The sequence below is a fragment of the Phyllostomus discolor genome, chromosome 3 (assembly GCF_004126475.2).
Source record: "Phyllostomus discolor isolate MPI-MPIP mPhyDis1 chromosome 3, mPhyDis1.pri.v3, whole genome shotgun sequence".
In the NCBI taxonomy this organism is placed as follows: domain Eukaryota; kingdom Metazoa; phylum Chordata; class Mammalia; order Chiroptera; family Phyllostomidae; genus Phyllostomus; species Phyllostomus discolor.
The window spans coordinates 48,959,778-48,973,053 of NC_040905.2; the positions used below are offsets into that span (position 1 = coordinate 48,959,778).

The window sequence follows — 13,276 nt, forward strand, 5'->3', positions numbered from 1 at the left end:
AGAAGAAGCAGTATTGTATGCCTTTGCTTTTAAGTTTTTAGGCAATTCATTTTATACAGCTGTGTTTTGAATTTCAAATGATATCAAAGAAGGCGTGAGATTTTTATGCTTCTCAAATGAGGGACATTGGAGAGAAAGATTCAGAAATACTCATTTTAATTCTTCAATATTAAATATATGGTGGTATAAATAGTGGTTTTTCTAGAACCACTAAAAATAATTTGTTAAAAAATAACATCAAAGTTATAGTTTAGAGGAATGGATCTTAAGGGTCCATGTTTCTATTGTCCACATGGCATATCATTTGAGCTAATATGTAATAAGGATTGTTTTCTCTGTACAATTTAAACACTGACTCAAAGAGAAGACCACAAGAAAATCAGTTATTGCCTCCTGCTTGTTTTAGGTTTTCAGTTGACCTTTATAAACTACAGGTAAATATAAAGTATTAGCCCAATTTAGACTGCATACACATTTTCACTTGCACAGGAATTTATTTTTGAGTGTGTGATAGTTGAAATAACCTGTCAGAAAGACTATTAACTCAAGTATCAAAAGATCCAGGTCCAAATCCTGGCTTTGACATAAGTGTCACTTTGCCAAGTGGCATGGCCTTCTTTTTTAACCTTGGTTCCCATAAATGGAAAATGAGTGGGTTGTTAGATTCTCTTAAACATTCCTTTTGGCTTCACTCTATTCTGAGTCTAAATTGTAGCAGAACAACCTAAGAAAAAATTACGAAGTATGTTTAATAATGTTCTGAAAGGAAAATGGCTACAAATTTTTTGACCAGTGTTAAATAATCACACATGGATGAGAGAGAACCCAAACGATCAAATCTGCCCCCAAAAGCAAACTGAGGACAAAGAAGGTGCTCATGAATTTGAACACTGGAGTTTAATTATTAATAAAGAAAAAGTGAGCTTAAGGAAGGAAAAAGAATCATAATTTGGCAAAACATGATCCGGACAAAAAGAAGTGGGGCATGGAAAAGAATGCCAAGTTTCTATAGATTACCAAGACCAAGGACAGTGGTATCTCCACCAAGACCACAGTGATGGACAGAGAGTTTTGTAGCTTAGAAACAGACAAAATGTTCACCTTAGAAGCATCACAGTGTTTTATAACAATGTTCACAGTATAAAAATATTACTTTATGTCATCTTATTTCTCTGCCACTTTAAAAAACCTCACTAATTTAAAAAAAAAAGATTTGACACTTACCTGCAGCATTCACAATTCTGTTTGCTCTCATCGATCCCTGCGGTGTTTCAACATCCCATGTTCCATCCAACCTGGCTTTCAGAGAAGTCACTGGTGCCGGGTATTTTAAAAGGGCACCATATTTCCTGGCCCCAGCAGCCAGGGCCATAGTTAGAGAATAAGGATCAATATGACCATCCCCAGGATTATACAGTCCAGCTAAAATCTAAATCGATCATAAGAAAATATTCAAATGAGTATGTACTCATTTTTCAGTGGAACTATATTCTGCCAGCAAATGTGTAATAAAACTGGACTTGAAAAATTCATCGGGGCATCAGATGGGTCAGTCTGCACTTCTTTTCTCCATGTCAAAATTCAGACTTGGGCAGGACCTGCACTGAAAGTTAAATAGACAGGCTACCTGAGGCACCCTAGCAATTGTCTCCAATATCCATTCTCCCCTCTCCAATCAGAGCATAGCAATGGAATGTTTATTTAGACACATGTCCACTAAAAGCAAAGAGTTTCCAATAAGTTGCCAACTATTAGCTCCAGCTGACAGACTAAGCTCTGGTCAATGAAATGCAAATGAAAGTATCGTGTGGCAACTTCCACAAACCATTATAAAAAGACAATTGGCATATGCCCTGTCTCCCTTCTTCTTTGGCCCTTCTTCCTCCATCTGGCTGTGGGCTGCAGGTGTGATGGCTGGAGCTCTAGCTGCTATCTTAGGATAAGAACATAAGAGTCACACCCCAGGAATGAGACAGCAATGATATGGAAGAAGACTGGGTCCCTGAAGTCTCATAGAAAAGAAGTACCATTCAAGTCTGGACTGTCCAAGTAAAAGAGAAATAAACCTCTATCTTGTTTAAGCATTATTTTGGTTTCTGACATTTGCAGCCAAATCTAACACTAACTGATCAATTACTTATATTTAGTTAATAAATACTCTTAGTAAATTCTCATGTTAAATATATACCTGGTGTCAGAAAAATATAAACTTAACTCAGTCATTCGACAACTAATTCTTTTTTTTGTAAAGATTTTATTTACTTATTTTTAGAGAGGGAAGGGAGGGAGATAGAGAGAGAGAGAGAAACATCAATGTGCAGTTGCTGGGGGTTATGGCCTGCAACCCAGGCATGTACCCTAGCTGGGAATCGAACCTGGGACACGTTGGTTCCCAGCCCGAGCTCAAGACAACTAATTCTTGAATAGCTATTTTATGGTAGGGCCTGAGGTTAGGTACTGTGGGGTGGGGGGAAGAATAAAATTCAGATGAAACAGGGGGGAACACTGTGAAGTGGTATTTTTAGGTCTTAGCCATTCAACAAAAATCTGTGGGACACCAAATATGGGCAAGGAGGTTTTGTCAACTTTTTTGTCTGCATCTGCCAAGGTAATCACCTGTATTTGTATTTTGTTTTATTAATCTAGTACTACATTGATTGATTTTCAGGTGTTAAAGCAGCCCTGCATTCCTGAAATAAATTCCACCTGGTCATGCTGCATAATCCCTTTTATATGTTGCTGAGTTCAGTTTGCTAGTATTTTGTTGAGAATTTTTGCATCAGTATTCATAAGGAATACCAACCTTTATTTATTTGTGATGTCTTTGTCTGGATTTGGCATCACAGCAATACTGGCCTCATAGATGAATTGGGCAGGGTTCACTTCTATTTTTGAAAGAGTTTATGAAGAATTGGTATTAATTCTTCTCTAAATGTCTCATAGAATTCACCAGGACAACCATCTGGGCTTTTCTTTGTGGGAAGTCTTTGATTACTAATCCTCTTGTTATAGGTTTAGTGCAAGAGGCTTTTGATTCTAATGGAATTCACATTACTGTAGACTTCCAAATGTTACACTGGTGTTTTATAACTGCTATATCACTATAGTAGTCCTATATCTATTTAATTTGTCACCCTCCTCGAGAACCAGAGAATATTCTTTTCACATGTCTCCACTGCCTAATGCCCTGGAGAAAAGTCTGTGATGGTGAGAACTTCCAGCAAAATATTCCAGGACTGACATATAAACAGATAAAAGCATATCCTCACTAGTAGCAGTGATAGAATTTCAATGCAGACAATGCAATGCCTCATAAGTGTGCCATCACACAGAACCATAGTCAAGAGAGTGCCAGTAGCTTGCAAAGACTCACAAGGGCAAACAAACTCAGCACCTATATCAATAATACAAACCCAAGGGTGTCAGAGATACTGCAGTCATCACCAAGGAGAATCGTAAGCCTCTGCTTTCTTGAACAGCCCTACCCAATACCCTTAGGTAGTATGTACAAAGAAGTCAGAAAGCCTGGGTTCAAATCTTTACCCAGCTCTTTTTATCTGGATGAGTTTAGACCCACCATGTAAACCATCTAAGCTACAGTTTCCTGTTTATATACTATATACCTTATATTATTACTGTGAAGATTCAATGAGATTATGCATGTTAAGGGCTTAGCATAGTATCTGGTACATAAATATGTGCTATAGTGTCCTATAGAATAGTAAGTCATTGTTGTTAGTATTATGCAAATTAGATGATCAACCAGCAAAAAAAGATACAATTCTCAAGTGGATTACCTCAGTCAAATTTGTTTAAAACTAGATAAATACCTAGGATATAGTTCTCAGGGAAGTATAGCTATTAGTTAGGTACTATTTGTGTAGTAAAATAGTATGGTACTTCTACATTGGATTTTGTAAAAATCACAGTCTTTTAATACATATATTTAATAACACAGTCTTTCTATCCACATATCTATCACACCAGGTTACTATTTTCTTTGTAGTTCTCAAACAGAAGGTTTATGTACGGAAACCCCTAGATCTGGGGGACACAGGAATAGAAAGGTATTGAAAATGTTTCCTCAGTTTTCATAGGTAGAAAACTAATAAAATTTTTTTCATTATCTTTTCATATTTCATTTTGTGTACATAATAGCCCATCTTGTAATTTACCCAAACCCCAGCATTAATCATCTGATTTTGCCATTTAAAATGTGTGCACATAGTTTTTCCATTTTTAATTAACATTTTGAAATAACTTTCCTAATCTTCATTCAAGGCGACCAATAGTGAAAATGCCCTCAAGACAAGTACCTTACTCATGTTGAGTAAAGGGAACATCTCTTGAATTTTTTCAGGTTCAATAATATACTGTTTCGTTGCATGCCAGCGAGTCCGAGTCATTTGATATTTAAATTCATCCACTCTTACAGGAGTTGTAGCAAGCCTGATACTACCTGGCTGATGGAATCCCACTACCTGTTAAAATAATGCCAATAAAACTCATAAATAAATCATTATTTGGCACTCAAACATGATTCTTCTCTAGCACAATGAAAATGCAGGTATACAAGAAAAGGGACTTATTGTACTATACAGTAAAAGAGATAACTATATAAACATATCTGCATCTTACAAAAAGACATTCATTCATCAACTATTGACTAAGTGCCTGCTCTGTGTCAGGCACTATGCTGAGTCACAGAGATGCTGTTACGAACAAGAGAGGCAAAGACCCTTCTTGGATGGAGCTTATAGTCTGCAGGCAAAGGCAGACAGCTAGTTGCATTATACAAGAACATGAGATAATGTTAATGTACAGAGTGAATGAAAATTATGTGGAACAGAGAAAGACAAAGGATTTGAAGAGGGAATATGAAGAATCAGAATGTTGCAGTGATAAGACTAAGTGTGGATTGAAGTAAATATCCATTTGGCATTTATTGACATCCTTCAGTTGGCCAAGAACTCAGCTGAGCCCTGGGATACAGAGATAAAAGATGTAATCTTTGCCCTCAGGCTGCTCACAGTCTGCAGGGAAGACCAATCAATAAAGTAACAACCACTACAGAGAGATGTGTGTTATAAGAGGGGTGTGCACAAATATTCTTAGAACCAAGTGATACATCCTCAGTTCAGTCTGACTGGTGGGTGAGCAAAGTTGAAGCCAGCTTCCTCAAGGGGATGGCCCCCAGAAAAAGTGAAGGGTGAATGTTGAAATGCAAGGTGTGGGGGCGGGGTGGGGGGGGAAGGAGTGAGGCAGAAGGAATGTTGTTTCAGGCAGAGAACAGGACCAGCACATTCCAGAACTACAAGTAATTAAGAAGAGCTGTAGTATCTGAGCATAGCAAAGAGAAAATGTGGGCTCAGCTGAGGAAGGCCCTGCTCCTCTTTCCTTTGTCCTTTGTCCTGTAGGGGAGCCATTGGATAGTTTTTGGCAAGGGAAATGGCATGAAAAATGTAAATAAATTTCAGTCTTAGCCTATGGATATTCTATGCCTGCCACTTTATTTTCAGAGTCCTAATAACTATGAGAAGTGATAAAAATAAAAGCGAGGGGCCTTTAGTGAAGTACTTTTCAAAGCCATGTGACAATGTGCCACCCAATGTTGTCATATCCTTTGCAATCCAGTTGCTGAAAGGCCCTAATTTCTTAGATTCTAGATATAGTAACTGACTAGACACACTTTTGAAGGCTGCTGCTTTTTCTTCTTCCTTCATTAAATACATCAATAAGAGTGGGTAATCACATGTGTAATACACTTTAAGAAACTCAACTGATTGTAGAGCAAACTTCAGAGGTTCTTCTCTTAAATTCTCGTCAAATTTCTCTACCACATTAAACATTTCACATGCCCTTAACATCATTATACACAGCTCTACATGATGATATCAAAATTCTTCAGAGATCTTACATATTTCTAAGAAACTGACTAAAAGACAATTTCAAGTTCAACAGATTTACCTGTCCAGTTTCTTCTTCCAGTTTCTCATAAAGTTTGATACTATCATAGTGTATTTTCTTCAAGTTTATTCCAGGATGAAAGTAGGTTGTTAAGCCTGCCTTAAAAATGAGGAGGAAAGGAAATATTGGAAAACCATTAACACTCCGAAAATGTTGGTAGTTTAGCTGTTAAGCGGGATTTTACCGCTGGCCAGAAAATGGAGCAGCACCAGCCAGTCCCTGGGGGTGAGAACACATGAGCAGCAGGCTGAGCACGCCAGGGCCTGAGGCTTGTAACACAGTGGTAAGAACAGTCTGAACCGTATAAGTCATGTCAGAGCCAGCCAATGAACAAATACAGTAAGTCCCTAACAGTTATTAGGAAAGGTTGTTTGAGACTAAGAAACGGGATGATCTGGCAGGAAGTTCAGGAACATGTGCTACGGGGAAGAATGTGGGGGGACAGCACACGAGGTGGACTCAAACCGGCAGACCGTGTGTTCCCTTCCGGAGAAGGGCTACAGGCTAGCAAAGAGTTTTCCTTGACCCAATCCCCACAGTCCCTTGAATGGAGCAGCCCTCAAAGGGAACCGGAGTTCCCTTTGAAATTTCTGAAATTCAAGAATCGGAAAATTCCTGGAAATTATAGCCTGGTAAATTAGTGAACAGACCTTCATCATAACTTTACCTGTTTAATAAGCACACAGATTGTACATGAAAAATATTTGCTGAATAAATACTGAATAATTACTTTCAGGAAAAAATATCTAAATATTAGCATGCCCAAACCCTCCTTATCAACTCAGCTGCATTGTAATACCCAAACAAAGAATTCTACGCAATTACATGAAGCAGGTTCTCTCAGTTTAGTGTCTGGAGCCCCAGACTGCAGCAGTGTATCTTGGAAAGTTCATCAGAACACAATCTGTTTAAAATAATATCTATTTAGGAGTATTTATCAGGCTCTTCTACGGTACAGTCGGCATTTGGTTCTCCTGAACTCAAAAACACCCCACTTACAAGTTCATCAAACATTGTTTATGGAACGATCCTCAGGCTTCTCTCAAGCACTGGTTGAAGCATTTCAACATACACACAGTTCTGAGAAAAATTCTGGCCCAGTTTATAAGTCCTCTCATAGCACAGCCCTGTTACAATGGAACTAAAAGTTGGGCTTCTTCACTTTCAGTTAAATACTCTACTCTCCTGTAAATGTTTGGTATCTATCATGCATATAAACTTTTCTAGTTCAATAATAGAGAATTCCTGACCTTCAGGTATCTAACAGAGAAGTCAACTTCGTCTCCCATATGTCACCCATCATTTGAGAAAACTGATATTCATGAGCACTGACCTAGAATTCTGGTCACCATTCACTCCTTGAGATACTCTAATTTTAACCTTGGTTAAGCCTGACCTCCAGAAAGTTATATACTATTTACACTACATCAACCCTCTTCTTCCCCATCCCAGAAAGCTATTTTCATAGAAGGAGTTAATGATCTTTCATCTGAAAGAGTCACATGGGTTACTTTTTATAAAACTGTTACTTAATAAAATTTAGCCCAATATCTTTTGTTTAGGGAACAAATTCTTCTAGGAATTTCTGGTCGAGGAAAAGTTAGCTCTACCTTAGTGAAATAGTACACCTATTTCCACCGAAAAACTCACACCACTCTAGTTTCCTTGCTACTGGGAAGGTCAGAAGTAAGTCCTGAGCTTTTTTTTTTTTTTTACCAGGCATGAAAGGATATTATTTATTTTTTGCATTGTATATATTTTTACTAACTGATTTTTATCTTTTAATCTGTGTTGAGAATTGCGGGTGAACCCTATCTGTGTTTTTATTGTAAGTTATCTGAATGTAATATCTTGTATGGTATTTATTGTTAATTTATGTGCTATTCTTATGGCATGGGATATAAGATGGGTAAAATGTTTTTCTGTTCTGAGCTTCACCAAGCTTATATTAAATGGAAATTTTGAAGAAGGTGAAAATATTGTTTTTATCCTTCAAGATTGTATGTTGTGACTGAGATCATGAAACTTTCATACATGAAACAATAAAATCAAAAGCATACGATTAAGTGCCAGAACATAGAAAGACATAAGAACTAAGGGAACAGGAGGCATTAGAAGAGTCACAGAAGTCTTTAAGGAAGACAGGAAAGAAGGCTACCTTTGGTTTGAAGAAAGAAAATAACTATAGTTGGCAGAGAAGATAAAAGAGGGAAGATAAATCAGAGACATGAGTAATCATTAGAAAATATAGCCCTTTAAACAAAATTAAAATGTATGAATCCTTATTGATGTAAATAAATGAACAAATGGGAAAGCTCTTCTTTATGGTAGACTGACAATAATGAATTAATGAAAAGATGGGGAAAAATTGGGACGACCATAATTGAACAAAGATAAAGAAATAATGAATTAATGAAAACAATGATGGAGGTAGAAAATTTACCAAATGAGCTAGTGATGTGCTCCTTACCTATCTCTTTAACAATCTTTCCCTCTTTCATGAGCCCCAAAGCCTCAAAAAGCCCATCGACTGAGCTCAAGCCATATCCCGGTGGCTCCAGATCTTCTATCCATGCACTCATATCTGATTTGAAAAGTTTGGGCATTCCCTCTAAAAATGTGCATTGCCTGATTGTCATATGATACATAAATATGCATCACTAAATTAACAGAGATCATAAAACACACAAGACAACTTGAAATGAGTTAAATATTTTAAATCATTCCTTTGTTGTTTAGAAAAGGTTTGGAATATTAAGTTTATATATTGGTGAGGGCTATGTGATTAATACACTTTATTACTAAAATATATATTTGGGATTAACCTTGGTAAAACAGCAGTGTGAAGGCCGACATCTAGGTTTGTTCTGTTTTGGGTCTGGTCTGCACGGCAGTGGAGGCTGGAGAAGCGGCCTGGCGCGGCACTGAGACCTGAGTGGGAGCAGTGCACTCTCCCGGCTGCACTCGCTGCTGCACGGTGACGCCACTTCCTCCGTCCCAGTCACCACTTACTTCAAGGTTTCCACTGAAGTTAGACTGTTAATGTCTCATGTTCTCTTGTTCACGTTAATTGGAAGGTATTGCATTTTTATGGCTTAAATAAATGGGTACAAATCCCACTGAAACTCCTCATTTAGAAAATTTTTAGGTGGGTTAAAAAAGTTAATTTTTGCAGATATGAAAGTTTTTCTAGGTGATACATATCATTGTGGCCAGAAAAATCTAGTAATAGTGCCAACTTCCCAAATTCTTTCTTCCCAACAGGACTGTTTTGCAAAAAAGAAAAAGCAGTTATTTCTCACTTATTGTAACATCACCTTTAGCATGTATTTTTTAAATATGTATATGCTGTGTAGAAATGACTGGCAACCATTTGCATCACTACAAAGGTTGCCAAATTTGGGACACTGTCATTTTGTAAAAGAAAAACTTTAAGTTTCACAACTCTTTTAATTATTAATGTGAGACAACCAGCAAATCCCCATGTAGGACAACACTTTCAAGGTCACTCCCTCTCCCTTTCCTCAGCAATTACACTATTTAAAACCCTGGTGCTACAAAATGAATCACAGCAGTGATTTCCTACAGCACATGCTCTGCAATACAGACTGAAGACCAAAGAAGTGAGGACTCTCCCACTGTAGGGTTCCAGCCCCTCCCTCACTCAGTCCCTCAGAACCAAATCCAACACATCACTCACACCAAAGGTGATGGCTATTTATAAATACTAGTAAAGCTCAACTTATATCTCACATTTTTAGATAAAAATAGAAAGTTCTAATAGTCTTCCTTGCCCCAAATGGCCCATCTTGCATCTTTAGTCCTCAGCCCTCCAAAACATACACTTTCTTACTATCCCCGGGGCACCCTGTCTTGGGGACCTCATGCTCCAAAACCACATCTCACTCAATCCTCTCTCCTACCCTTCAGCCCACAAGAAATGCTCTATATTAGTAGTAGTGTCAGGTGCTGACAAAGCAGTCTCATTAAAATAGAGCAAACCCTCAGGATTTTGGATTTGTGACTCCATTTTGAAGACTCACATAGCAACCTGTGCCTTCCCCCTTGAGCACCGATTCCTACACTCCCAGACAAGCTGGACTTGCACACATGTTATATACTTCAGTGAGACTGCCCTTATTCTTTGTATTCTGCTGCCTTAGCTGGCTCCCCAACCTCACACATTCTCTTATCTGCTGCAAATATTTCTGTGTTAAAAAATCCTAATACATGGGATTTTTTCACATTACTTCCCAGAGGTAGGCCCCCTTGACTTGCAAAAATTCATAGAATCAGCTTCCTAGGGGGACACTCTTTCTTTTCCTTCATTTCTCAGGGGCAAGTAACCTGGCTTCTGATGCCTGACTCCATCTGGAGCTCCCACTGCATGGATCTCACTTTGCAAACCATCGCATAGTGCTTTCTTCACCAACCAGGAGAACGCCTTTTCCACTCACTCTGATATCTCTTCACTTAAGGGAAACTGTTTTGCGTAGTTAACATTTAACAAGAAACTGGAATGTTAAAAACTTTGTCCACTTTTCTTAAAAGAACTTAGGTTAAGGGTATGTTGCTTTAAAAAATTCTTGGGATATATAAGAAGTAAAATTGCAGGGAATTCAGTAATCTATTCTAAAATGCAGGCCACATCAAATCAATCAAATATAAATGAGCAAATAAGTAATTAAAATGTTAAAGAGTATATCTTCCTTAACAACCCAAAAGTGTTAAAAGCCCCCCTCTTAGGTTACTTCCACTTGCCCAAATTTCCTTCTGCCTACATGCCTTCACCCGGACAGCCTGGGGCCCCTCACTCACTCACTTCTGCCTTATCTCTGCCCTTTCAAGTAGCCTCCTGATGCTTCTGTCTCTGTCATTCTTTCCTTCATTCATCCCTTTACCCAGACTTCCTCTTCTTCCTGGCCCTGATTACTCTCAAACACACTTTGTGCATTTTCTGTCTGCCCTCCCAGAATGTGGCTCCAAGAGGGCAGGGACTTCGTTTTGTTCACTGCCATGTCCTCACCTAAAACAGTGCTGGTCTGACACAATATGGGCTCTTTCAACAATACGTTTGTTGAAAGAATGACTGAATGTTCAGCAAGGAGAAGTTACAGGAGAGCTATAGGAGAAATGTGGGCTTTCTTTTCCATGATAGCAAATAGCCTACACAGAAGGTCTAGTTCAGGGAGGGAAGAAGAGCCAGTAGTGTCGGTGGCCTCCTGGACCCCTCTCTCCAGACAGGAGGAAGCAAGCTGAGGGGGGCTGGTGAAATGAAAGCAGATGTGCCTGTGAAGGTTCTGAAATGATGCTCAGGAGCACTAGGTGCTTGGGCCTCTCTCCCAGACTGGGAAGAGGGAAGAGAAGATGTGTATGCTATGATTTTTCTAGGCACCTCCATCCAACCATGCGGTCGGGCGCTGCGGCCAATGGCATGTGGGGCCATCTGGGTTTAAATCTGAGCCGCACTCTCCTTCACACTCAACTAGAGGCAGGCAGCCTTTTTAGTGCTCAGTCTCCACCCCATACCTTGAGCAGGTTCTGGATGTCAAAGGGGCCTAAAAGCAGGGTTTTCTCTTGTCTCAGCAGAAGAAAGTAATGATGAAAAGGGAAATTAATGACAGGAAGTTGAACTGACATTGCCTAACTCATCCTCCAAAAGAACTCTGTACAATAGTCATAAAAACTCTCTCCCATCCTTAGCTGACTTCAGAAACAATTGGTTTAGTAGCATAAAAGCAGTGTCACTCCCCTCATTTCCCTGAGCAGCTTTCCATGTTGGCCTCAGTTATTGCAGAGCACTGGAACAATTACGCATATACCACTAAGTACATGAGATGAACTTGGCTGCGTGTCTCAACACCAAAGTGTGTCTACATGTTCTCAATCCTCACAGTTAAGTCTTCATGTAGCCAAGCTGTTGTCTTACAAAATTAAAACCATAAATAAATAAACAAAAAGGACCACTAAAGTCAGGCGAGAGAAATGTAGGTGAAGGTCTCAGCCATATTCAGGATCACCCAACCACTGCTCTTTGATACAAAGGGTACCATTTACTAAACGCTTAGTATGTGTTTAATAACTTTACACACAGTAACTCAATCTTCATCACAACCTTAGCAGTTAGGTACGATCATCATTTTCATTTTAAACACCAGGAAATGGAAACTTAAGTAACCTGCCCTAAGTCACATGGGTAGAAAGATGTGAATCCAGAAGCCATGTGTTCAAGATAAAGACGTCATGAGTGTTGATCACTGCCTGGAGGTATGCCAACCAAAATGGAACTTCACGTTCTAACACTGTAGAAAGGGAACTCACTCTAAAGAGCTAGCAGCGGGGCGTTGTGAATGGGAAGGAAACTGACTGCACTAGTGCACAGTTCAGTGTCTATGACAGTTTCGAGGTGTTTTTCTTACTGCATGCCAGGTAGATCCAGCAGTGAGCTCCGATTTCTCCAGCAGGACCACATCTTTCATCCCCGCTTTAGCCAGGTGATAAGCCAGACTCACACCAATGCAACCACCTCCGATGATCACTGTCTCTGCTCTCTCTTTCCATCTTGTTTCTGCAGATGAGGTTGGGTTGTCCTTTCTGGAAGACAATTTTTTTTAATGGTAGCTCTACTAGGCTATGGTAGCTATAGCTTTTTTAAAGGCATCTACGGCCTAACTTAGGCAACCTGGTTGAGGAAGGAAGGGGCAGCACTTGAGCCTCATTCCATAGAATTCTGGTCCATTGTAGATAACTAGAATAGCTAAAGGACTGAACAGATGACTTCTTTTTTCCCCCCCCAGAGAATCTAGAGAATACTTTTCCTCAGTGTATTTAAAGGATGCACTTGCAATCATTTTATTCCACCAAAAACCATCATCATCAGGAAGTTTAGTTCTATATATGTTGGATCACCTCCCTCCACTATTTTCTGGGTAAAAGAGAGCCAGATGGAGTGAAACATTCTTCCTTACTTAACTTCCTCTCACCGTGCACATGCTGCTCTAATTATAATTATTGCTCAGTGATTTAACATATTTATTTGCATGACTGTCTTCCTAGCTTGATTGTGAGCTTCTGCAAAACATAGTGTAAAAAGTCATGTGTCAGGAAGCCAAAGAACAACATACATACAAACACCCGAGTTTGCAGACACACAGACCATCTCTGGTTGACACAAAAGTCACTATAACAGGTGCCTGGGGAAGGGGGTTGGAGTTGGAGAGACTTTTCACTGGGAACCCTTTGATACCGTATCACTTTTGTGCAATCGTGCAAGGAATAAAAAAAAAAAAAAAAAAAAAAAAAAAAAAAA

At 39.0% G+C, this 13,276-nt stretch overlaps 1 protein-coding gene across 1 annotated transcript in view; it reads right to left on the reverse strand.

The window, feature by feature from the left end:
- The window catches only part of DMGDH (dimethylglycine dehydrogenase), a 62,220-nt gene that overhangs the window by 48,671 nt on the left and 273 nt on the right, over positions 1 to 13,276 (reverse strand). The window contains exons 2-5 of the mRNA XM_028526098.2: positions 12,387 to 12,561; positions 5,968 to 6,066; positions 4,317 to 4,481; positions 1,225 to 1,429 (exon numbers count right to left, since the gene is read on the reverse strand). Coding sequence (XP_028381899.1) covers positions 1,225 to 1,429; positions 4,317 to 4,481; positions 5,968 to 6,066; positions 12,387 to 12,561 — 644 coding nt within the window. The remainder of the gene's footprint in view (positions 1 to 1,224; positions 1,430 to 4,316; positions 4,482 to 5,967; positions 6,067 to 12,386; positions 12,562 to 13,276) is intronic.